This window comes from Phascolarctos cinereus, unplaced genomic scaffold (genome assembly GCF_003287225.1).
Source record: "Phascolarctos cinereus isolate Bilbo 61053 unplaced genomic scaffold, phaCin_HiC Scaffold_5;HRSCAF=322, whole genome shotgun sequence".
NCBI classification, from domain to species: Eukaryota; Metazoa; Chordata; class Mammalia; order Diprotodontia; family Phascolarctidae; genus Phascolarctos; species Phascolarctos cinereus.
Genome location: NW_027555958.1, coordinates 117,059,146 through 117,086,341, shown reverse-complemented (window position 1 = coordinate 117,086,341; position 27,196 = coordinate 117,059,146). Strand labels below are relative to the sequence as shown.

The following is a 27,196-nucleotide window of genomic DNA, read 5'->3' as shown; positions in this document are numbered from 1 at the left end:
TCCCAAAAAAAACATGAGTTTCTTGAGGGCAGGAACTCATCTTTCTTTATCTCATTAGTGCCTTTCACCATCACTGGCACATAGTAGGGGCTTCTTAAATGTTTGCTGATTGATTATTTGATTCATTATTTATCAATGATAATAAACAGTAGAGCTCTGAGTCTGAATGGCAGAACAGTGGTAGAGATTTTTAACCTTCAAATGGGGATAGTAAAACCTCTGCTCTTAGTGAAACTGCAAGTAGAAAGTGGTTCGTAACAATATTTAAGTGATAAGAGGGAGATGGATTTGAAATGCGATTAAAAGGTACTTAGTAACTTTGATCTGATCCTTTTATAACATAAAATGTGAAGCAGTGGCATCAAGCTTACAGATGTTTTTCACCACTAATAATTGTAGCTAATTGTGACAATATATCAGAGAGGGCCTTTTATCAGCGGACATTCAAAGAGCTTGGTTGGTGATCATTAGGCAACATTTGTTGCCTGTTTGCACAATAATCTAAGCCCAGTATTACACGTTAATGACAGGGCTTAACATCCTACATATAGGCACAGCAAGGTATAGTAAGAAATTGGAAACAGGAGACATGCTTATTAGTTCTAGCTCTAATATTTATTTAGTGTGTGTCTTTGTGCAAGTTATATAACTTCTGAGACTCAGTTTTTTGCGTCTATAAAATGGTACTGATCCCAACTCTACCTCTCACTTCACAGAGTTCTTATGATGGCCAAATGAGAATAATTTCAAAGCATTTTATAGGTGTCAAGTATTATTGTCAAGGCAATTTGCAATAACTTTGATTGTTGGAAATGGGCATATCACATGAAAAGGCTGTCTGATAAGATGAGTTTTCTTTATAACTCTTTTCCAGAGAAGTTTTATAGGAGAAACTAGAATATTTGATAAATATATATAAAATAACATCTCTTTTAAAGATTTGTATATGAAGGCATGAGATTATAAAGAAGGACAGATTGTTGAAAATGCCAATGGAGAGGAAAGTAAGAATATTGCTATGTTCTTGTATAAAGTTTTTATTTCAGGGGGGAAATCCTAAGACTTCTGACCTTCTAATGGTATTCTCTTCCTATGGAAATGACTCCAATACTATGACTTTTTTCAAGCAAGAAAAATAATCTCAACAGAATATTAAGGAAACACAGATATTGAAGGAACAATGGGCCATATGTCCAAATATATTTTCTTTTTTTAAAGTAAAATTTTTATTCAAGTATTGCATTTTTATGTCATCCACATTTCCAAGCATATCCGTCTCCTTTTCTCTTTTTCAGAGAGACATCCTTCATGTCTCTTTGGATAAAGAGTATCTGGATAAAGAATAGAAAAGAGGTGGAAAGCCAATTTTTCAAAACTAACCAAATATATCAGAAGTCTGAAATGTGCATTGTTCTACAACGTTTGTCCTGCAAAGAACCCCATTTCTGAAAAGAAACAAAGGGAGTTGCCTTCTCATGTCTTTTCTTTGAGGCTAAGATTGGCTAATATATTTCTCAGTGTTCACTATTATAAATGCTTTTAAATGGGTCTCACTCACTCACTCACTCTCTCTCTCTCTCTCTCTTTCTCTTTCTCTCTCTCTCTCTCTCTCCCTCTCTCTCTCTCTCTCTCTCTCTCTCTCTCTCTCTCTCTCTCTTTCTCTCTCTCTCGTCTGTTTGATATCCTTTGACTGAAATGACTTGCTTAAGGAGACCCTTTTCCTTTATAGATATTGATGGCTTGGAGAGCAGTGCCATAGGTGGGCAACTGATGGCATCAGCTTCTACAGAGTCTCCTCTCACCCAGAACCAGAGAACAGATGATTCCATAGTGGCAGGTAATGACTTGAATCATGGAAATATGTGTGTATGAGCACTTTGTTTATGTTTTTAGCATCCAAGGCCCTTTTTTGCCAATGTTTTATATACTATAATGTCACCATTATTAAGAGGAGGATTTGCCATGTCCTTACAGAGGCTACTTAGTTTATACAACTGATGATTCATTAGTCAGCAAAATTCCTTATTAAAAAAAGTCAAATGCAATCAATTATAATAGAACAAGATCAGTTCCTTAAAATAAAACTAGGTAAAGGTCAATAACACAAAGAACTGTATGCTACTCTTATGCCATAAAATATGTATTTAATTCTGTTGACCACTTTTCTCTCTGAAAAGTGACCCATGGTACTTTACGCTCTAGGTGTTGCTTTTGCCCGTTATATTCTGATCGGCTGCTGGAAGAACTTGATTGATACTTTGTCTACACCCTTGACTGGTCGCATGGCTGGAAGCTCCAAGGGACTGGCATTCATTCTGGGTGCAGAAGGAGTCAAAGAACAGAACCAGAAAGAACGAGATTCCATCTGTATGAGTCTCGATGGGCTAAGGAAAGCAGCTCGACTGAGCTGTGCTTTAGGTACTGACCAAGAATTGAGTCCTGGGACCATTTAGAGTGACCTGCAAACCTTGATAGAAGTACCAATGGTGGGAATAGGGCCCTTGGAAGGGGTACTCTCTCCTTTGAATAAGAAGTGGGTGGGTGGAGGGCGACATTAGATTTGGGAAATAACTGGTCCCTTACTTCTGAAGGAGTTGCTGCTAATTGTGCATCAGCACTCGCTCAGATGGCTGCTGCATCTTGTGTACAGGAAGAGAAAGAAGAGAGGGAAGTTCAAGAACCCAGTGATGCTATAACCCAAGGTAACATCTGGAGGGTCATACTACATACATATATATAATATGTATAATGATATATATGTATGTATATATGTATATATCTGTGGGTGGAGGTGGTATAGACATGTAGATATATTTATATTTACATATATATGTATATACAATATATACAATTTTATATATATATACAAATATGTATATATATATTCAAATGCTATATGTATATAAAACATGTATATAAATATACCTATATTTCTGCTCAAAAGACAGCATGATATGTTGGAAAGAGTGCAGAGAGAGTCAGGAAGACATGAGTTAAAGTCTTAACTCTAGCACATATCAGTTGTATGACCATGACCAAGTCACATAACTTTCAGTGCCCCCAGGTGAATCTAAGATTTAAGGTACAGATGAGTTGTTATTCTGCATTGCCAGAAGGAGTTTCTTACACTGGTAAATTCACAGATTCAGAGAAATAATAAGAGTATGCATTCATGTAGTCCTTGAAAATTTAATGAAGTGCTTTCTTCATAATACCCTTAGCAAGTCAATAATATAAAAAGTATTATCTCCCCATTTTACAAATGTGGAAACTGGGGTTCCAAAACGTGAAATTATTTGTCTCTAATCAAGCAACTAATATTATAGCCTAGATCTGAACCCAAGTCTCTTGTCTGGAGCCTTTTTTACTATACCATGCTAGCTATGTATACTAGTATGGGCATAAATATGTACTTGCTCATGAATGTATTTTTTTAGTCCAGTACAGTGATTTCATTAGCATAGAAACTTCCAGAGAGGAAAATTCCTTTAGAAGAGCAATGTGGGGGGCAGGTAAGTGGTGCAGTATATAGAGTATCAGCCTTGGAGTCGGGAGGACCTGAGTTCAAATCCGGCCTCAGACCAAACACTTGACACTTAACTAGCTGTGTGACCCTGGGCAAGTCACTTAACCCCAATTGCCAAGAAGAAGAAGGAGAAAGAGGAGGAGGAGGAGGAGGAGGAGGAGGAGGAAGAGGGAGAGAAAAGAGAAGGAGGAGGAGGGAATAAGGTGCACCAATCATGATGCACGAAAAGTCTGTATAACTTGCCTACAGTCATGTTGGAAACATCCAGATCTTCCTATCTCTGAGGCCATTTCTTTAAGTTTTCAATCCCCTAAAGTGCCTAGACCATGCCGCCTCTCTAGCTCTGTGTGTGGATGTATATGCACGTATATGTGTGTGTGTGTGTGTGTGTGTGTGTATATATATATGTATAGAGAGAGAGACAGAGACATACACACCCCTACCATATATATATGAAATAACTGGTCCCTTAACTTTAAAGGATTTGCAGCTAATTATGCGTCAGCACTTACTCAGATGACTGCGGCATCTTGTGTGTAATAATGTGTTCCAAAGAGCAGTGTGTTCCAGAGGAGCTCAGGATGTAGTCCAGGGTGACCTACCCTGAAAATCTGAGCTTAAACATAAATGAAAAAAACAGACTGTTTGCTTTTCAAATACTCCAGACAACAGAAATACACACACACACACACACCACACACACACACCACACACACACACACACACACACACACACACAAACACACACAAATATACAGCCAGAGAATGGTGTCATATATATGTATGTGCACACTTATGTGTTGTATATGAGAGAGAGAAAGAGGTAGCATCCCTTTCAGAGTAGATATGGTTTACTAAAGTATGGGGAAAACAGGTCCCAATCAGAGCCACAAGGTTCTGTTTAAATGAGTCACCCTTAAGAATATTTTCATTAGGGTGTAAGGAAAATGAATAGCCATTGGAGGCCTTCAAAATTACAGTTACTAGCATCTATCTAGACCCTATAGGATGCCACTAGCACATTTTATTTCATCCACTTGTGCTCTGAGGACTTATTCTATCCTTTAGCCCTTAGAGCATACTGGGAGGTTGCTAATTTTTGAACTTTTTATACTTGGGAAGGGTCATACTGGGATAGAGATTATTAACCTGTCATAGAAATGGAACGATGAAAAAAAGGAAAGAAACTAGGGCTCATATTTTTAACAGTTCAGGTAAAACATAATTAAAGATATTTTAACTGTAGGCATTGGGAGAAAAAAACTCTGAGTCACATGGAATTCCTAAGCGGGGAAGATGAGATAACATATAAAAAGCACTTTCCAAACCTTAAATAAATATCAGCTATTACGCATACAAATTCCAAAATCAGAGGAAACATTATTGGACTAATGTTCAGGACACCTAGTCTCAGCTCTTCTGTTAACTCACTGTATGGCTGTGGTTAAGTCATTTAATCTCTCTGTGTTGTTTTTTGAATCCTTAAACATTTGCTCATTCCTTGTACATTGATGGGGTTGGGCTAGAGAGTCTAAGGTCCTTTCTAGCTCTAACATTCTAAGATTAAGTGCTCTTTACAGTATGCTTTGTCCTGCATGCCTATACTTCCTTTGTATTATATGCCCTTTCTTTTTTCCTGCTTGGCCTGCCTTTTTCCAACTATTAATTTTCATAAATGTCTTTCTGGCACAGTGAAACAAAAAGTGGAACAGAAACTGGAGCAGATTGGGAAGGTTCAGGGGGTGTGGCTACATACAGCACATGTTTTGTGCATGGACGCCATCCTCAATGTGGGCCTGGAAATGGGAAGCCACAATCAGGACTGTTGGCCACATGTATTCAGGTATGGAATGGTAGTTATCCTTTCTTCTTGTATAAGCACCAACTCTGCCTCGGAATTGTGGCTCAAGTGATACTCCTGTGAATTTAGTAGTAAGTATCTTATTTAGATCATAATCATTATAATAGGAAGGTTATCTATGCGATATCATAAGGGAGGGCTAGACAGATGGAGAAAAGAACTGAAATTGAATATGTATATTAGAGTGATATGAATTGAGTTTAGGAATTTTGACTTTTGTACTTCAAGTTAGAATGAAAAAAAACAGATGTGTCGTATTCAAAGAATAAAAACTAACTTCTCAAGGAGAAGATAGGGAAAATTAGTCTGTGCAAGTACAATCAATCAACAAGCATTTTTTAAAGTTCCTACTACCTGCAGTTGTGTGTGTGTGTGTGTGTGTGTGTGTGTGTTTTAAATCAAAGACGGTACTGTAATGTATGGTGCAAAAATAGGATAGTAACATTTATAAATGATGAGGTAATATTTAATTGTTCAAAATTCTGGGTAAATATGTTATAGAATATGCCCTATTTTGGACTCTATAATTAAATATAGCCAATGTAAATTTAAAGATTTAGTAGAGAGAGTGATTAAAAAATTAGAAGGCTAAAGAATAGGATGACTGACTCAAGGAATGGAATTAACCAACCTGCAAAAGAGAAAGTTGAAGGATAGACTAATAATGGTCTTTGATTACATGATGAGTTTTAATATGGAAATTTATAACCCACTATTCTGTAATTCTACTGCAAAGAGACTTCAGTTTCACATAAGCTGTTTACTGAATACGTTCCGTGGCATGGAGAGTGATGAGGCATTGAAATGCGTTTTTGAGGAAAGTTCATCTTAGATCAAGAGATCCAAGTTGTTAACATTATGTCTACTCCTTTCATAGATTTTACTGATATTTATTGTAACCCCTCTATGCTTTTGAAGACAGTTAATGTGGGTGGTTGTGGCCAAAAAGTCATTTTTGTAGCCCAGTCTTTTGAAAATGAGTTTCTCTGCATAGAGTTAGGCAGCAGCATACAGCACAGTGCCTGGCACACAGTAGGCACTTAATAAACCTTTGATGACTGATTGGATGACATAAAGTATTTGCCAGGCTCATATTCAAAGCCTTTTCCAAATTGGATCTGCTCAGAGTTTGAACTCTGTTGTCATAGCCTTCTAATATCCAGGGTCACCATCATACCACTATGAGCCACCAGAGGAATTCAATGGGGTATATTCTCACGTTAGTAGGGTGATCTTTAGTCTTCCCTAAAGCTAGAGGGATAGACTTAAAGAATCCTTCAAACCCTCCTAGCCCTAAGATTCTATTTGGAAGAAACCAATTCTAGGACACGAAGGAAAAATTAGAGGTTGAATAAGACGTTTTAGGACTTTTTCCCAGTGTTTAAAGTGATTGTCCTAGTCAAGTCAACAAACATTTATTAAGAGCCTACTATATGCCAGGAATTGTGCTAAGGACTGGGGATACAAAAAAAGGCAGAACAAAACAAAACAAACAAACAAACAAACAAAACCAGTCCTTGCTCTCAAGGAGCTCATAGTCTAATAGTAGAGATAGTGTACAAACACATAGGTAAAATCAAGATACAGACATGATAAACTGGAGATAATTTTGGAAGAAAGGCACTAGTATTAAAGAGAATCAAGTAAGGCATTAAACAAAATGTTCCAATACTTTTTTTTATTTAAGAAACTAAGAAAGGTAAAGCATACATACACACTCCATGATCATCGTATGTCCAGAGACTAGTTTGGGAGACTGAGATGAAAGAGAATTAAGGGAAGCAATGGATTTTCTATTGAGTCTTACCATTCGAGATGCTGAGCATTGGGTGCAATACCAAATTACCACCCATAGCCCTAAACAACCTCAATCACCTCCATGTTCTATGGTTCCCTCTTCTCTGAGTACAGAGTGTGTGAATATGTTGCAACACTGGAGCACAACCATTTCAGTGATGGCACAACTCAGCCTGCTCTGCCTATCAGCCAGCCCCAGAAAGCCTCTGGAGGGACAGGGGTCCTGGCAGATTACGAGTCAGAATGTTTACCCCAGGAATCGCACCTCGAGCAGGACAACTCGCTGCACAGCACACCCATCATTCAGCAGCTGTCCATTCAGGAGCTCATTAAGGAGGGCAGGAAGGGCAGAGCTTTTGACTTCCGTAGTGGCAGCCTTTTGAGTGAGAGCAGTGCTGCCAAGGCTGTCCTCACCCTTGCCACCCAAGCTGACAGGTATGTGCACACTCCCCTTTTCCTCTTCTCTCCATAACAGACTTTTTCTTCAACAAGTCTAACTCTCTGGCAGAGAAAATAACTGTCACTTTCCCTTCTCCTATGGTTTGAAAATAAGATTAAAAAAAAAAACAGCAAATACGAATCCAATGTCAAGGGCCAGGTAAAGTAACTCACCCATCAACCGTGCCATTTGTCTTCCTCTCCAAACAGATTTGGAATTATTGAGATAATTAGGTGGATCTATAACTTAACTGTTTGCCTCAATTTCCTCATCTGTAAAATGAGCTGGAGAAGGAGAAATGACAAACCACTCTGGTGTCTTTTCAAGAAAACTCCAAGTGGGGTCACAAAGAGAAATGACTAGACAACAATAATCTCAACCACAGTCATCGTAGTATGTCATTTATTAGCTGTTGCTGGACATTCACTAACTGCCCAAAGTGGGCCTGCGAAGAAATGCTTCCAGAGTTTGTTTTAATGCTCCACATTCAGTTTTGCTTTCAAGCTGTCTTCATATATATCCCATGGCATTATATGGATAGAGTGTTCATCTTGGAGTCAGGAAGACTTGATAGTTCTATCTCAGACACTTAATAGCTGTGTGTTTTTTTATAAAATACTTATTTTATTCTGAACTTAAGAAATAAAACAAGTATTTCCATTACATAGTAGAACAGGAAAAACAGATGATTGCACATGAAACTGCAAATGTGTTATATACAACTTGTTGTTCCTTTTAAATATATAATAAAGTTACATGATAACTTTATTATATATTTAAAAGAAATAGCTGCATGATTCTGAACAAGTCACTTAATCTCTCTGATAGTTTCCACATCTATGAAATGGAGATAATAATAACACGTACCTCGAAGGGTTGTTGGAACAATCAAATGTGTGTATGTAAATATGTAAAGTGTTTTATAAACCCTAAGATGCTATATAAATATTAACTGTTGTTGTTGTTAGAGAGGTAGGATGATGTATAGTGGAAATTACCCTTGGTTCTGTTCCTTCATCCGTTGCTTAGCTTCTGTTATCCATTATTTTCTTACTTTTAAAATGATGATGAGGGTAGCATAGCAAAATGGATAAAGAACCAGCCTTAAAGACAGCAAGATCCAGGTTCATGTCCTTCCTTTGTCATATATTGACTCTGTGACCCTGGGCAATTTCCTTAACCTTTCAGTGCTCTAGACAATCCTCTAATCCTATAAGTTGCAGAAAAGATGCCAACTGCATTGGTGGAGGGAATTTCCTCACCAGGGAGTTCCCAATATCAATGAAATCACAGGTCCAGGCCACATTCCTCTCCCTAAAATAAAGCTAGTGCCTCCCTGGCCTATACACTGGTGTTGTTGGGAAGATCAAATGTCCTATGTAATTATAAATTGTCCGTTGCTTCTTGTTGAAAAGAAAAGCATAGCTGCTTGAAGAATCTTAGCTCCTTAGGATCATGGGCCTGGTGCTGGAAGAGACCTCAGAAACCTTCTAGACCAATCCCTTAATTTTTTTTGGAGGGTTTTTGTGAAGCAATCGGGGGTTAAGTGACTTGCCCAGGTCACACAAGCTAATGAGTGTCAATAATTTGAACTCAGATCTTCCTGACACTAGGGCCAGTGCTCTATCCACTGTGCCACCTAGCTGCCCCCCAGCCCTTCATTTTACAGATGAGGAACCAGAGCAAGGGAAGTTGAGTAATTTGTTCAAAGTCATACAGGTGATAAATACCTGGAGGTCAGGGACTATGTTTTACTTCTTTATGCATTATCATCTTCATAATAGCTGACATTTATACAGCACTTCAAGCTTCAAAAATTGCTCTACTTACATTATCTCATTTAATTCTCTCAAAGGTGAGTGCTGTTGTTTCCATTTTGCAGATGAGGAAACTGAGCTAACTTGCCCATAGTACAGCTATCCCTTCCATGTCAGGGGAGTTAGGGGTATGGTGCCCCTGTAATCTGGAAAACCCATATAAAATTTTTGCCTCCCCTCTTTGTACCAGAGAAGGCTGAATTATTATAGTATTAAAAGATAAAATATATTGATATTATATAATACTATACATAATACTATATATACCTTTTATGCATTTCTGAGTTTCTGAACTTTTTCTGTGTTGTCTGCTGGCCTTTGTGCATTGCCTGCAGCTTCTGTAAAACTCCCGAAAATTCCCACTTATTTTCTTATAGCTGACCCATGATATATTAAAACTGCAATGGGCAAAATTGCGATGTGGAAGGGTTAACTGTATAGACCTTGGGAAATTGTATTGTCTGGACATTCTGATATGCTTCTAAGTAACTTTTTCCTGTACTTTGCACCTAGGCTCTTTGAAGACGCTGCTGACAAGCTGAATTTAATGGCGTTGGCAGGTTTTCTCTACCAGTTAAAAAAAGCTTCCCAATCCCAGCTTTTCCACTCTGTTACAGACACCGTTGATTACTCTTTAGCAATGCCAGGTAATGTTTTCCCTTAAGAAAATGGATACTATCAATTCACAGAGTGGCAGGCACCATCAAAGGCCCTGCCTTTGAAATCAATGACAAACCAGAGATAGTGAATCTGAACCCCTTTTGTCCACAGGATCGAACATATTACTTTTGCTGTATCATTAAGTAGTTTTGCAAGAGGTACCTGGCCATGCATGTGTATGAATAGTCATGTTGGGGGCCTAGGGTGGGGAAGATATCTCTTGATATTTGAAAATGATGCTCCTTACCAGCGTAACTGTCCGGGAAAGCTAATGTTAATGCTGCTTGACTTGTTGGCTCTGCTTGCTAAGTCATGGTCTTAATGAGGCAGAAGCTATGGATTCATTCCTCATGTGTTAGCTTCACTCAGTGGGGAAAACAATCTATTTCACGCTTCTGCCTACACTCCTCATACCAATAAATTATTTTTCTGATGCAAGCTACTGATTACCAGGGAGATTAGGCAAGAGACTTAGATCACTAAAAATCCAACTCTATTCTTGGAACAATTATTCAGAGCATTTGCAATTGATCAAATCATCCAGCAAGCATTTAAAAGGTGCCTTCTGTGTGCCAAGCACTATGCTGAGTGCTAAGAATGCAAAAAAAAAAAAAAGCAACCCAGAAATAAGGCCCTGTCCTCAAGGAGTTTATGTTCCATTGAATGGAAAGCAATGTTATCTTTGTATTTACACATAGAAAGTACTTAACTTGTGGAAATGAAGGTGCAGAGAGTCCATGACAGCTGTCTTCAAATGCCTAAAACCTATTATGTAGAAGAGGAATTAGACTCATTCTGTGTTTCTCCACAGGGCAGAAGTAGGTACAATGGATGGAAGTTATAAGGAGGCAGATATAAACCCAATATGAGGAATAACTTATTAATCATTAATCACACAACAAAAGAATGGATTGCCCTGTATGGTCGTGAACTCCTTGTCACCAAAAGTGTTCAAGCAGGGACTGGATGACCATCTGACAGTGATATTGTAGAAAGGATTCCTGCACTGGGTGGGAAATTGAACTTGACAAACCAAGTTTCCCTCCAAGTCTAAGACTAACTCTTAAGTACATCTTTTGAGCCTTAAAGCAGATTTAAGTATCAAAGTCTATGTCTCACAAGGTGACTATGTAACCTTTCCACATGTTAGGGTTTTGGTTTTGGTTTTGTTTTTATACTACAAGTAAGCTTGGCTCTCCGGCAATCTACCTTCCACATCTGCTCTGATCCCAGAAACTGTAAAAACAACAAAAAAAAAGGTTTTGTCAGGAAAAAAAATCATTTCAGTAAATCCAGTAACAACAAACCTAGCTATGAAGAGATTTGAAGATTATACCTAATAGGCTAGGAGTTACTCGAAAGAAAGGGTTTAGCTGGCTGAGAGTTGTAGAAGATTAGACTTTTCCAAAGTTGAAGAAGGATGGGGAGGAGTGTTGAGAGGCAAGAGAGTCAAGGGTGGTGAGTAGGAAAAATCACAGCAGAGGGTGGAGATTAGAAGCAGCAAAAGGGGTGATTTGGCAAAGATGAGAATCAGGGATAAGAAAAGCAAGCAGCAGCAAACACTCTGAGAACAGAATAGAAGATGAAAGAAGACATGGAACCAAGTCTGCTTCTGCCCTTGGAACAGTGGGCTGTTACATCCTAATTACATCCTAATTGATCCCCTCAGCCTAAGGGCATCAATGTGCCACATAGAATTCATGCCAACCAGTACAGCTTCCCAGCCCAGGGATGGAGGATGGTTATTTGTATCCACACATACACACGCACGCACACGTGCATGCATATGTATGTATGTTTATATATACATATGTAACATAACACATATATGAGTTAAATCATTTGGTCCTAGATGCACTGTCATTTTTATCTGCATCTATAGCTATAGTTCACTCAATAATTTAAATAGCCATGGAAGTATCTAGTGAGCTTTAGGATGATTTTCATATAGAACAGCTCAGTCCCACAGCGTTTCTTGATTGCCAAAGGTTTACTATGGTTTTTTGTGCATCTGTTTCTGCCTCACTAGCAACCTTTCATTTTTACATTTTACAATGAAAGCTACCTTTCCACATTGCTTACCAGTGTCAAGCATGTTGGCGTGTCTTTTTTCTGTACCTTCAACAGCAGACATCTGTACTGCAGTCCTTCAAGTTTGTCAGTGTTTCTCTGTGTCCACCTTCTATCTAGTCGCTTCCCCAGGTTCACCTTGTAAGATCTAGGATCCTCCCAATATCCCTCCTCTGCATCATTCTTTTGACCTAGGATGGTCAGCATAGCTTTGCTGTTATAATTGTCTGATTGCACTCCAGGCCTTTGCCGCTAACTAGCCCATCATCCTTCTTAACAGTGAGATATCAAAGAACTTAAATATGGAAATGGGTAGCCTTAGTGGAGGCAGATTTCATAGTATTACGATAGAAGAGCAGCGCCACAAAACAGATTTTCAGCCTTCCCTAACAAAGGACTATGTAAGAGAGAATTTGCCATGATACTGTGAGGTGAACCTTATTCCAAATCTCAAAGACAAAAGAATTGTGAAAACATAGTACTTCTTTAGTCCTACAGTGGATCTGTGATCTCATAAACTCAGCGATATTGGTAATCCCTCCAGTAGTACAGATTGCAAAACATCCATGCTATGACTCTTGTCAATCCTATAAATCTTTCACAGGATTGCATCCAGTATGCAAGGGACCACCTCTATGACTTTTAATATTACATAGATACCAGTGAAGGACACAGACCATCTATCTGTGATTACTTACTTCCACCACATGAGTACCTTACCTCCTTTTCTGGTCACACATTTCCCTGATGACGTCTTTTACACTACTTTTTATATATAGTTCATTATTGGAAGTATGCCATAACCTATTTTCATCCACCAAGCGTGTCTTCTAAGATCTTTTGGGTGACTCACTTTTGATTCTTTTGATATTGTGGTTTTCCATGACTCTTAGTCATATAGCATCACTAGAAAAATATTGGTACTTTAAAAGATGGGGTTTTTTTTGTTTCAGGGAGAAGTTTGGGATGATTGAAAGACACAGTACAATTTTCTAAATGCAGTTCTGTCCACTGTCTTCCCTCCTGTTTAATTCTGAACTCAGTTCATTATCTATTCTCCATTTCTGTACAAGATGATTTACTGAAAATCCAGCCTAGAAACTATCCATTTGGACCAGAAGTGTCAAACTCACAACCTGTGGGCCACAAGTGGCCTATAAAACTCTTGAATACAGCCTAAACAAGATTAAAGTATCACTGGGAAATGTTTGACAAAATAAATAAAAATACAATACAACACAGATATTGTTAATATGTGATTTGCTAAGTAAATACACACCCCACAAGGATCCATTTCTATTTGAGGTTGATAACCACTGGTCTGGATAATAGGTGTTCATCTACTTGATTTTTCCTGTGTGGATGACTAAGCCAACCTCTTTTGAGTGATTATGGGGCATATATAGAAAGCTTTACAATGTTCTGGGGCTTGACACAATTAGCATACTATTTTCCTTTAAGAAGGAGCGTCTGAAAGACTTCACCACTGCAGCAAGTTCATTTTCCCTTGGACTCTGCTCTGGCTGTCACCCTTGGCAGTATAATGCAAGCCCTATGAAGTTAGAGACAACTGTGTTTTTGTCTTCATAAAATGTTACTGAAAGTGCCTTACACACAATAGGCACTAATCACATTGTAATGGCTCTAGAGATGGGAGGAATCTTAAAGGTCATCAGGTCCAGACCCCTCATTTTATAAATGAAGAAACAGAGACTAGAAGAGAGTTAGTGATATGCCCAAAGTCACACAGGCATCAAGAATCACGAATAAGACTTGAACTCAGGTAGTCTGACTACAGAACCTCTGCTCTCTCCACTATACCACATTTCCTAATTTAATAAATATTTGTTGAATTAAACTACATGAAAGTCTCCCTCTTTTATGCCTATCTGGATATTAATACTTTAGGATAATCCCACAAAATTATCGTTGTTGTGTCTATTAAAGAATCTTTTTGTGACTTTCATATGCATTGGAGGTACTTTTCTGGAGAAGAGCCTTTAAGACAGCATTTTGCTTTCCAGAGTCAAATTTTTTTTATGATCTACAGAGAATAAGTACAATGAAAACTTGTTTTCCTACATCTCTTACTCTGTTGTGTAACTGTAAAGAAACAAATATTGTTGAATATTGTCTACATAAACTCATCCATTCCCATCTCATATTTTCATTAGGCCCATTCTAAATTAAATAGAAGGCACGTGGGCCAGTAATCATTGATATATTCTAAGTCATTTGGGGGGTGGTAGTAACACTGTCCATTATTTTTTTCCATTTGTTTGATATCCTCTCACCTTTAAGTCAGCTGGTAACCATTTATTAAGTTCCTACTATATGCTCCTACTCCCCTTTGCGTCTGCTGCCCTGCTTGTTTTCAACTCCTCAGAACAAGACGTCCCTCTCAGAATAATAACTTCTAAACTCATTGCTGGGCTGACTTGGGACTTGACTGATTCCTCCTTCTTCAGCCTCCTCTCTCTTCTGATTAGAGGGATGGAGGTTAAAATGCCAAGCTCCTCTCAATGACTTCCTTTCTAGAGGGCAGAATTCTATTTTGCATCTGTTGATTTGCCTGGTTTCAGCTCCCCAGGACAAGATGTCCTGACTGTGTACTACCTGGTGTCCCATTACCCCTCACCCTCCTTTGTGTTGTATAAGCTCCTTGAGGGCAGGGACTGTCTTTCTTTTATTAATTATAACCCCAACACTGAGCAGGCCCTCATTAAATGTTTATTGCATTGCTTATTGGATTGGATTGCCAGGCACTGTGCTAAACACTAGAGATAAAGGAAAGGAAAAAATAGCCCCTACCCTTGAGGCACTCACAGTCTAATGGAGAGAACACATCCCTTAGAATTGTATTATCTCCAGCATAAACCTCCTCTGTGTATACTTTGTCCCATCTGCTCTGCTTGTGTTTTCTTTAGCTCTGTTTCCATTCCTTTATATAGCATATCAGACTGTGTCCTAAAGCTCCAAAAGTGGTGCCTATACTGTCATTGACAGAAGAAAAAAAATACTTTGTTTTGTAAATGTTGACAGATGTTTTTCATCTGTTGTCCTCATTTGTTTCATCTTTAAATGACAATGACATGAGCCCTTGTTATAGCAAAAAAACCAAACCAAACAAACAAACAAAAAACTATGGCACACACATATGTGGGTACAGATCAGATAGAGAAGCTTTACTTCGAGTCATGTCAGAGAAATCAATTGACAGCCCTTCTCTGTAAGCCAAATAAGCTTTCCTCTGCTCATACATATATATCTAGGTGTATACATTTATATGTGTGTGTGTGTATGTGTGCATATATATCATATATATATATACATATATATACATATATATACTGTGCATATATGTATTATTTATTTACACATATACACATATACATATACACAGAGAAAATGCTACCCAGCTCCTGACAGAGAGGTATACACGTATGCACACGTTGTATGTGTATAAATATACTCACACATACACACAAACATATACGTAGTAACAATGTATGGATGTGAGAGTTGGACTATAAGGAAAGCTGAGTGCTAGAGAATCAACACTTTTGAATTGTGGTGCTGAAGAAGACTTTTGAGAATTCCTTGGACAGCAAGGAGATCACATCAGTCAATACTTAAAGAAATTAATTCAAGCTATTCACTGGAAGGTTAAATACCGAAGCTGAAACTTAAATACTCTAGCCACATAATGAGAAGATAGGACTCAAAAAAAAAAGACCCAAACATTGGGAGAGATTGAAGGCAAAAGGAAAAGTGGATGGCAGAGGATAAGATGGATACATAGTGTCATGAAAGCAATGAGCATGAGCTCGGACAGACTTCAAGAGATAGTGGAAGACAGAAGGGCCTGGTATGCTATGGTCCTTGGGGTCACAAAGTTGGATGTGACTAAATGATAACTAAAAGTATGTGTATATACATATACTATGTGTATATACATACACTATGGGCGTATATCTCCGTACCTGGAGGTAGATAGCATGTTCTCTGTGTATGTGTGTATACATATAGACAGAGATTATATACATATTTAAACAGATTATATATACATATATGTATATACACACATATACATATGTATACATGTATTTATAATTACTACCCAAAAGTTGACTCTGAATATATGTGTGTTTGTTTATATATACACATTCACTATGGGTGTATATGTGAGTGTAAAGAAAGAGAGAAAAGTTAGCAGAAAACATGATGACCAATTATCCCAGGTCTGTAATTGGGAGTGGAGGCAGCTGGGGATCACTAATCTGTTCTTTTCCCTGGGAGAGCAAAGAAATATAATTTTGCTTTGCTTTACAGCTAGCATGGTAAGGGAAGTAGAGAAGAGCAAAACACAAATGCAGGAGTAATGGGGGCAGGGGACATGGCTGCTCATTTTACACTCAAATGGAGGCCAATTTAAAGATGGACTCATTATTTCCAGGGGAGGGAAGATACAACGTCCCTTTCTTTTCTTTTTCTTTTTTTTTCACCATAGTATAAATGCTGCCTAGGCAGACTGTCCATGGCAAAATGTGGGGCCCTTTGCCACACTGAAGAGCTAAGCCTTTTGCAGTTTAGAAATTGGGGAACCTTTCTGATTTTACTCAGGGACCTTAATTTGTGTCACTACTTCATGACATTACTGGAGGCAAGCATGGGCAGGACTATAGCATGACATTGGGTAGGATGCACTACTGGATTCAGGATTAGGAAGACCTGGGTTTGAATCTTGTCTAAGACACTCATTCTTTGACCCCAAATGAGTAACTTCCCTTCCTTAGGCCACATGTCCTTCACCTCTAAACTAAGTGTCCTTCTAGCTCTGAATCTATGATCCTTGGATTCTCTGACAGCTCATGTGCCTACATGGACTCTTCCTCAGCACCTAGACCAACTTAGAAATGGTTTCAGGTTTCAAATAAAACCATTATCACCAATATCAAGAAGAAAGGTGGAAAAGCTGATTTTGGCAACTATCAGATCATGTCTCTGCTCCGTTTCACTGATAGGATGCTGGCCATAGTTCAGAGAAACTACATTCCACACAACATAATGTCAGTGTACCTCTTGGACAGCTAAATTGGCAGTAGGAAAACACAGGAGAAATGAGAAAATCAAACTTTAGTGTTCTCCTTGCTTTTAAAAAATCATTAAAAATTTTGCTTGCCTTTTTCTGAACATATCCACATTCCCAGGATCCCCAGAGGTTCTGAAGCTATAGGGTATGATGTAGCCATTTACACTGCTAATTGGTATTCATGGTATTCATGGTATTCATGCTGAGTTGTGGGTCATCCAATGGCTCTACTGTTCTGCCAAACCAAAAACAACAGGCTGTTTGCCTTGGGCAGTTCTTGTTTGACATAGTACCACCATCTCTACAAAGCACTGGTCACTTTATTTGGATAAATTTCACTAGATTTATTGCACAATGAAATTTCAACTGAGAAAAACGAGAAAGTAGCAGGTAACCATTTTTCTTCCTCATAGACCTATTTTCTGCTTTTCATTAAGCTGTATCTTGCTTGACAGTAGACATGGGCTATTGGCTTTTTCATAGTACTCAAGAAATCTCAGTAGTACAATGCAGATTCTTGTGGAATTCTGTGTATATTACACTGCACAGTGTTCTGCGTTATTATTGAGTGTTTGGAGGACTGTGTGCCTATGGTGAGGTATCAAATATGCCTGACTGTTTGCCATATTTTATGCCTTTTTATGTTTATGTTTATGCCTTTTTTTGTTTGTTTTTAATTAACTATTTTTGTGCAATTAACAAATTCTTGTTTTCTTTCCCATGTGCTTCCACTCACCCTAATAAAAAAAAAAGAAAAGAAAGAAAGAAAAAGAAAAACAAAACTATTGTGAGAAATATGCTTAGCCAAGCAAAACAAATTCTCATGTTGACCATATAAAAATATATGCCTCATTCTGCATCTTGAGTCCATCACCTCTCCACCAGGGGGTGGATAGCATCCCTATCATAAGTTTTCTGGGATCCTGGCTGGTCATTGCATTGATCAGATCTTATAAGTCAGTTGTTTGTCTTTCCAGCACTGGTGTTATATAAATTGTTATCTTGGTTCTGCTTACTTTACCCTGCATCGTGATGTTGAAACAAGTATTCCCAGTTCACTATGAAACCATTCTTTTCTTCATTTCTTATGGTACAGTGACATTCTTTCCCCAGTTGACACCACACTCTTAGTTTCCAGTTCTTTGCCATTATAAAAAGAACTACTAAGAATATTTTGGCACATATGGATCCTTTTCATCTTTCTTTGTTCTCTTTGGGTATAGGTCTAGTGGTGATATCACTGTGTCAAAGGAAATGCACAGTTGAGTAACTTTGGGAGCACATTTTGAAATGTTTTCCAAAATGGCTAGACCAATTCATAGCTTCATCAGTAGAGTGTTAATGTGACCATTTTCCTTCCAACATTTGTCATTTTTCTGTTTTTGCTAACACTGTCCATCTGAGGGCTTTGAAATAGCACTTATCATCCTTTTGAATATGTTAATAATGCTTCACCCTTTATCTTATGTATATGGCACCAAAGGTTGGCTGTTCCTGGTTTCAGGTTTTGTCTCCTTTCTTATAGGAGAAGTTAAATCCACCCAAGATAGGAGAAGTGCTCTCCACCTGTTCCGTCTCGGGGATTCAATGCTCAGGATAGTCCGGAGTAAATCCCGGCCACTCCTCCATTTCATGCGCTGTTGGAGCCTTGTGGCTCCTCATCTGGTAGAGGTGAGTGTTGCATAATGAAGGGAAGACCTGGCTAACTCCAGACGTTTTCAGGACAGAAAAATCCTAAGAGCATCCAAATATATATACATATGCATATGTATATAAGTACATATGTGTATATCATGCAGAGACAACTGTTATATTTCATACTTTATAGTCAATGAAATGTGCATATATATGTACAGACAGGATAATTGCATCTTTGCATTTTTAGAGGGAGTTAACTCTCCCAATGGGTTCACAGGTCTGGTACAAAATGTGTTTGTGTATGTTTACATACATATATGCAGAACCTTATGGAGGTTCTGACAGATTATAGAGAGCCGCCTCATATCATGTAGCAGAATAAATTCCTTATTTGTACCTAGCTATATCCACATATATGTACATACACATCAAAGGTGTTCTAAAAGTCTTAGGACAATTTTAATGCAATTCAAGCTTTAAACTGCATTAAGACTTTTATATATGTATGTGTGTGTATGTATATTTTATATATACATTTGATTTTATTGGAATAGGAAACTCCCTTTACCAGTGCATATAGTCAGCTACTCTATAATTTAGACAGTTCCCTGGGGATAGTAAATGGTCGAATGATTTGTCCAGTGTCACAAAGCCAGTGTGTGTCAGAGGTAAGACCCCATGTCATACTGACTATGAGACTGGCTTCTGTATGGTAGTAGCATTCCGTAAGTCACAGCACAAAACTAATTGGCATCACTTTATAAAAGTCACACCATATGTAGTATCTGAAGTGTCATTGTCAAGGGGACAGAGAAGACACTGATTCTAACTTTGTCCCTCCCCCCTACAGTGATATACAATATGGTACTTTACAGACCTATTCACCTCCTTCAAATAGTATCCAGTATTGACTTAAATCAGAAAAAGAGAGAAACAGGCAATTTCCCATTCCTCCTCTGGGAAAAGTAGGTCAGTTTGAGTATAAAAATGTCTTTATGTTCTTGCTGGTCTGTCACACTAAGCTCCTTAAGGTTAAGAATTATGTCTTCCACTAACTTTGTACTTACTCTAGTACCTGGGATAGTGCCCTGCAAAAAGCTCAATAAAGGTTATTAACTGTCTGCTTCTTAGATGCCTGGAGATGCTTTGTTCTGTAGTGTCTTTCCCTAGTTTTATTACAGTTCTCACATAGCACCTTTCATCAGATAGTCAGAAAGTATTTTGTAGAATTTAATTCAACCATCCGAGAACACTTTGTTGGGGACAAAGGGTAACAGTGATTTGACTTTTGGGGAAACAGCTACAGAGGAGCTGTCTACTTTTAAAGTCAAGTCAATAAGCATTTGTTAAGCTTGTACTGTGTGCTAGGCACTGTTTAGGTCTAAGTGCGAAGCATTTTTTAAAGTGTGGGTGACAAGCCTAGGCATGGATCTGTTACATCCCAAGTCATTATTTTCAGAGAAAACATCTCCACAATGGAATGTATTGAGCATTTAACAAGAAAACAAAGTTTAAAAAAAAAACCCAGAAACAATCAGATCCTCTGATTTTTTCCTGTAACAGCTGAACTGTTCATTGGGGATATGGCTGATGAACTGGGTATATTCTAGAAAAATGCAATTATTGATCAAATTGGCAACCCAATTCCTAGAACTCCCTTGGAATTTTTCAGTCAATTGCTCAGTTTGATCCTTGTATAAGCTAGGAATCCCTTCAGGAAGATTTGTTTGACTTACCTAAATCCTTGATGCTCTTCCACTCTCAACCTCTTCCCCACTACAGGCTGCTTGCCATAAGGAAAGGCATGTTTCTCAGAAAGCTGTTTCCTTCATCCATGACATCCTTACAGAGGTTCTGACAGATTGGAGTGAGCCCCCTCATTTTCATTTCAATGAAGCACTGTTTCGTCCCTTTGAACGCATCATGCAGCTGGAATTGTGTGATGAGGATGTCCAAGACCAGGTGAATAGCCTCAGTTGGCAAAATGTGGGAGAACGAAGAGTTCTCCAGACATGGTGGGAATTTTAATCAGCTTGCTTATTCCAGGAATTTGTAGGAAAAAAGATTCCCACTAGACACAAGAGGAGAGAGGGATATTGTTACTTCCAACATATTTGCTTATTTCACCATATTTTCTAACATTCATCATAAATGTCCTCTCTTTCTCCTCCATTCTTGCTCCCCTGCTTTCTCCTAACCCCTACATTTAAAAGCAGACAAGTTAGCTTCCTACTTCACTGATCTCTTTGAGGTCTGTAAGCATGTCTTATTAAAACTTGCATCCCTTCCAGCATGAAGTATAGTGCTCTGTACATAGTAGGTGCTTAATAAACAGTTATTGTATTTTGCTCTACAGGACTGTCAGTCCTCAGGTTCCATTCTAGGTTTAAGGCATTTTAATAACTATGCATGTTTGTTACACAAATTTTGTTTTTCTTTATTTTTAATGGGGTGGAGATGGGAAGGAGATAAAATAGATTTGGTTTATTTTTTAAATAGAGAGGTGGTGTAAAAAATGTGAAATATTGCTTTCACTTTCAGATGTGGTCACTATTATTAGTTTTACTTGTGTTCCAAAAGTCCTCTTACAAAGGAGCAAAAATCCGTTAATGTCTGTAATATAAATAATAACAACATCAAAGTAACTTTAAAAAATAACTTGATAATGACTTAATGTAGGGAATCCTGATTTTCATGGTATGCAAAAGACCATACTTTGCTTAATAAGTTGTTCATAGTCCATCAAAGACAGCTCTGTACTTTGGAGAAACAATCTTGATACTATGTAATGAATCCCAAGGAAAAGAAAGGGTACCCGGGTCTACTAATCCATTGCATACACATGGGAAGCTACACCAAAGATAGGAAGTAAGCAGACTTTAGTAAGATCGGGAGCAGGAAGAGGAAAGAGGTCTCAAACACACATTCAACCCCCCTTAGAGTATATAGTCCTTCAGACTGGGGAGAAGGAAGAGACAGATACAAAACAAGATACGCAATGCAGCTGCCCAAATAAGACTCTTCTCATGGCAGCAAATAGGGAAGAAAGAGGGAATTATTCCTTTTCATAGCAAGGTACGTCAGGAGACCATGAGTCTATAGGGATCTGAGAAAACCAATTCTGCATATATAGTTTGCATAGATTTGCATCTACATACCACAATAAAGTCCTTTCCTTTAGCATAAAATAGGTCAAATAATAAAATTGGCCCTCTTAGTTTTCTCTGAAAAAGAAACATTTATGAGCTTTATTCTTTTCAAACTAGGCTATAATAAAGTAGTGCAGGCACAATTGGTTTCTATTTTATCAAACAGGTAAAATAGATCTAGGTAGAAATTTGGAATTATTCCACTATATAGTGCTTAAACTTAGGGTGGGGTGGGACAAACCTCATAGAGAAGTCACTCTTCAGCTCTAGGAAATGAGTTGAGATTTCCTGCAAGTCTACAATATATGTGGTGCATCTTAACATCTGTCCTAAAATTCTCCAGGTATGAGCTTTTAGTTACTTACGTTAGTCAATATGACACCTAAAATGTTTTCTCCAAGTTTTATGCTACTGACTATTCAAAAGTATCATGCTTCTTAGTACTAATCTGAGGTCCCTTCCAACTCTGAGATTCTGTGTTTTCATATCTTTCTTGGATTGGGTGCCCACACCCTATTGACATCCATGCCTGTCCCTTCATCTTCTCTAAACTATGATTTCTCCTCTATAGGGACAAGATGATTTTAGACATTGCCAGCCTCTCCCACCCACACATTTTGACAAAAAGGAAACAGCCATAAAATGTGTAGGGGACAATTGTGGACAATTGTAGATTGGTGGAGTGGGAAATCTGTTTTAAAAAACAAAAACCTGAAGCAGGAATTCTTTTATGGATTTATGGATTCATCATGATATTAGCAACCACCTTAAACATTTTCCATGATTATGAAATATATGAGATTTTGTACTGGTATTTTTAAGGAGGTCAATGAGTAATAAGCGGCAAAGAGGACCATTACTTATTTCGCATTTGAAACATGTTAAACATCTAAGACAGAGGATTTAGTGCCTATTTTTTACCAAATTATATAGACCACTGATGGATATTAGACACTGAATTCTATTGTTTATTGCCTTTGACTAAAAGTAATGCTTGGACATTGCAGAATTATACAATGTTAGTGGAGTTTGAAAGGTTAGAGTTCAATTAGTACAATTCATCATTTTATGGGGGAAGTTAACTGAGACTCAGAGGAGTTGTGACTTATTCAAGATCACACTGTTAGTAACAGATAGAGGAGCACTGTTAGCAGCCTCATGACTGCAGACCTAGACAGTGACATTTCCACAAGACCTTAAAGCCTCTAGAGCCTATAGATTTCTTAGTCTTTTAGCTTTAAAGGCCAAGGCACTCTAGCTGGGCTGGTAAATGTGGGATGATCTAATGTCTGATCTCAGGGGTATGAACTCTGGCTCTACTATTTACGACCTATGTGACTTTGGGTTTCTTAACCTAAGTTTCTTGATCTCTTTAAATCTCAGTTTCTTTGAGGTTGAGTTAGGTTACCTCTAAGACCCCTTCCAATTCTAAATCTCTGGTCCTATGAACATGAAGGAGATGAGATCTAATTTGTCCACGCTATTACTTTCTTTGGCCATTATCTCTGAATGAAAGGGGAAAGAGTTAGATGACAGAGAGGGAGCCATTGTCCTTCCCAAGGATTTTATTGCATCTCCTGAGTGAGGGGTTGTTAAAAGCTAACGTTTTAATTTTTTTTGTTTCATTTGTTTTTAACTCAGGTAGTCACATCAATAGGAGAGTTGGTTGAAGTATGTTCTACTCAGATCCAATCAGGTTGGAGGCCCTTATTCAGTGCCCTGGAAACAGTGCACAGCAGTAATAAATCAGAAATGAAGGAATATCTTATAGGAGACTACTCCATGGGTAAGGATATTTGGATGTTTCTTTTCTCTTCAGTCCCTAAAGCTAGGAGAGACCTGAACATGTTAACAAGCAACAAGGAAGTGGCAGTAGCTAGGGAGAGATTGAAGTTTAAAGAAAAGAGGAAATGATCAATGGGGCAAGCTTCCATATGACACATGGGAGGGGCTGGCATTATAGGCTCAAGATGACAGATTGGTCTTGGAAAGAAAGGCACCAACTCATCTACTGAATGCAAAGCAAAGGAGGAGAGGATGGATAAAGATGTAGAAAAATAGAGTTCATAACAGATAGCTTTAATTGCCTCAGTAAATCAGAAGGCAAGATCATTTTCTAAGTGAGAGATGCAGACACAGAGACAGAAAATGAGAGACAGATACAAAGACAGGGAGAGACAGAGCCAGATACAGACAAAGGGATAGAGTAGAAGTTTGGAACTGCCACTTAAGGAATGTGCTGGAGAGTCTATCCAAGGTGAATAGAAGGATTGATTTGCAACTGTGAGAGCATAATTTAGGTTATAGCATGTAAATTTTTTTTTGAGGTAGGCAATGGGGTTAAGTGACTTGCCCAAGGTCACACAGCTAATAAGTGCTATTATGTGTCTGAGGTTGGATTTGAACTCACGTCCTCCTGAATCCAAGGCCGTTACTCTATCCACTGCACCACCTAGCTGCCCCTTATAGCATGTAAATTTTAAAGCATCCCAATCAGCATACTCATGCATCCATACAAGATCAAAGAAAGGTCCTCCAAGCTGGAGAATTAGCAAAGGATTAACAACAGGAGGAAAAGTAAGAGTGTTTGGGGACATAGATTTCAGTTCTAGTAGAGGCTAGAGCATCTCATCTCTGCAATCAGAAAAATGGCAAGTCAGCTTTGTAGGAAAGGAGGGGTACCCACAAAATGACAATTCTTTGGGCTCTCTGCCCACAGAAGTAGTTAGCTTAGGCTTCCTTTTCATATTTGCTAGGTTAAAATAGCATCCAAAAATTCCAGCCCTTACATCCCATAAGACTATGTTGAAACTCTCTCAATCCATATTGATATTCCATAAATACCATTGAATTTATTGAGTCTGACTAAACATAAATTCTTCATTTCACTGTCGGGCTCAATTCTGCTGTTCATTCAACTCTCTCCTCACATATCTCAGCCTGGCATCTTCTTTGTGAAGTGTCTATATACCTGCAATGTACTCACTGTTTAGCAGAACGATATTTGCAGGCAAGCTCATGAGCTGGTCCCTGGAAACCAATGAACTTTTGTTGAGTAGCTGTCAATTCAAGGGTAAGAGTACCTCTCTCTGATAGTTCTTTTGGGGAGTTGCTTTAGAGATGCTCTCGGTTTGGATGACCTCAAAGATGACAAACTTACCTTCTGTATTTCTCTTCCCATAGGAAAGGGTCAGGCTCCTGTGTTTGATGTCTTTGAAGCCTTTCTGAACACAGACAACATCCAGGTGTTTGCCAATGCAGCCACCAGTTATATTATGTGCCTTATGAAGTTTGTCAAAGGATTGGGTAAATGTGACTTTCTAATGCATTTAATTTAGCTGAACCATTATGTTCTCTTATCAAGATGGTATTTGTCTGGAAGCCAGGCCCTTTGTCACTAGGCATACTGTGTGCTTGGGAGGAAGCAAGCATCCTAAGACTTGAACAGATGGTAAACAGTGTGTGTGATGTACCAAAACCAAAACGCTTCTTATGGAAGTCACTTGAATGCTATCCAGAGCTAAATTTCAGTATGGTGCTATTGGAGCTGTATTCAGAGTATAGGCCTAGAAGAAACACATTGCAGAACATGCAAATCTCTTTAGTCCATCTTCTTAATTCTGACAACATACAATAGTATTATATGTAGTAATCATAGTAGATCACATCTATATACTACTGTTTTATAGTTTACAAAATACTTTTCTCCCAACAACCTTGAGAGGATAAGTAATGATATGCCCATTTTACATGCAGGGAAGTTGAGGCCCAGTGATTTTCATGGTCATACAGTTAGTGAACAGCAGACCCAGGATGTGAATTCCATTTGTTTGACACAAAATGTAGTGTTCTGTCTATTTTTAACTTGTGATTTTTAGCCATGATGAAACTACTTTCTTTAAGGCCAGAATATCAGTGGTCTAAATTCAATTCAGAGCTTCTGAAGGATATGATTTTGAATGGTCCCCTTTAACCTTTGTTATTTGTGAAATGTGTTTCCAATAGAAAGGAAACCCAAAGTCATACAAAAACTCTTTGACCCGTCATATTTAGACCCTTTGAAATTACTGCTTAGTATGTTTTAAATTCTCTATAACATGCAACGCTACAGTATATGATATAACCCAAACTCATCTCAGGTTCAGATTCATATCATCTGAGAAGTTTGGAAATTACCTTAATAAAAAATAATCACAGCTCCACCAGGAATTTAGAGTTTAGATGGTATAAAGTTTGGGAATAATTTTGTAGAAACACAGTATATGGCACTGAATGTTTTTGTTGAAAGCTCAAAGTACTTGACAGTTCTACATTTTTTTAAATGAGAAAACAAGACACAAATAGGTTGACTGACATTATTATTCAGATCCTATGTAGAGCTAAAGATGGAATTGAACCCTGAAACGTAAAATGTAATTTAGTGTTTGATGGCTACCACAGATCAAGGTTATGTGCCTTCTTTGGGCTGGCTTTCTGGCAATTTCTATCATCTGTACTGCCAAAATTCTGTTGGATTGTATATTTTTCATAGATTATAATCTAGCCCAAAGGTAAGGTCTTATAGTCATCCTAGGAAAGACAGAAACTTGTAAGAGCTAACTTACAAGGAGGAAATAGGAAGAATCATGGTGACCACATAAATGTACTGCACTCGCAAAGCTACTAAAAAAAAAAAAGCAGATTTCAGAAAGACAGAATCTAAGAGTAGGAAGGCACCTTAGAATCCAATGTGGTCTAAGTTGTAGCCATCCAAACATCCTTTTTTCCAACTTCCAACAAAAGGCCATCCAATACCTCTTTGAAAATCCCCAACAAGGGAAAACCCACCACTTGATGTAATTCATTCTACCTTTGGGTTCAGTTTTAATTATAATAATTTTTCCCTTACATCAAGCTAAATTCTGCCTCTCTGAAACTTTCCTGACCATTGTTATTAGGAGCCAAGCAGAATAAGTAGAAACCTTCTTCAACACTGCAGCCCTTCAGGTACCTGAAGGACAGCTAGTATATCCCCCTACCTCTTCTCTTCTTTGCAGTAAATATCTCTAGTTTCTCCCATTGATCCTCAATGACATGTTCTCCAGTCCTTTCCCTATTCTTATCAACTTCTTCCATTCCATTTTGTCTATATCTTTCCTAAACAGTGG

At 38.1% G+C, this 27,196-nt stretch overlaps 1 protein-coding gene across 1 annotated transcript in view; it reads left to right on the top strand.

Annotated features, from left to right (window-relative positions):
• Nucleotides 1-27,196, top strand: part of ARFGEF3 (ARFGEF family member 3) — a 204,201-nt gene that overhangs the window by 150,790 nt on the left and 26,215 nt on the right. The window contains exons 15-24 of the mRNA XM_020973740.2: nt 1,730-1,837; nt 2,203-2,418; nt 2,592-2,702; nt 5,219-5,369; nt 7,299-7,619; nt 9,954-10,087; nt 18,788-18,933; nt 20,683-20,862; nt 23,691-23,835; nt 25,233-25,355. Of these exons, the coding sequence (XP_020829399.1) occupies nt 1,730-1,837; nt 2,203-2,418; nt 2,592-2,702; nt 5,219-5,369; nt 7,299-7,619; nt 9,954-10,087; nt 18,788-18,933; nt 20,683-20,862; nt 23,691-23,835; nt 25,233-25,355 (1,635 nt within the window). The remainder of the gene's footprint in view (nt 1-1,729; nt 1,838-2,202; nt 2,419-2,591; nt 2,703-5,218; nt 5,370-7,298; nt 7,620-9,953; nt 10,088-18,787; nt 18,934-20,682; nt 20,863-23,690; nt 23,836-25,232; nt 25,356-27,196) is intronic.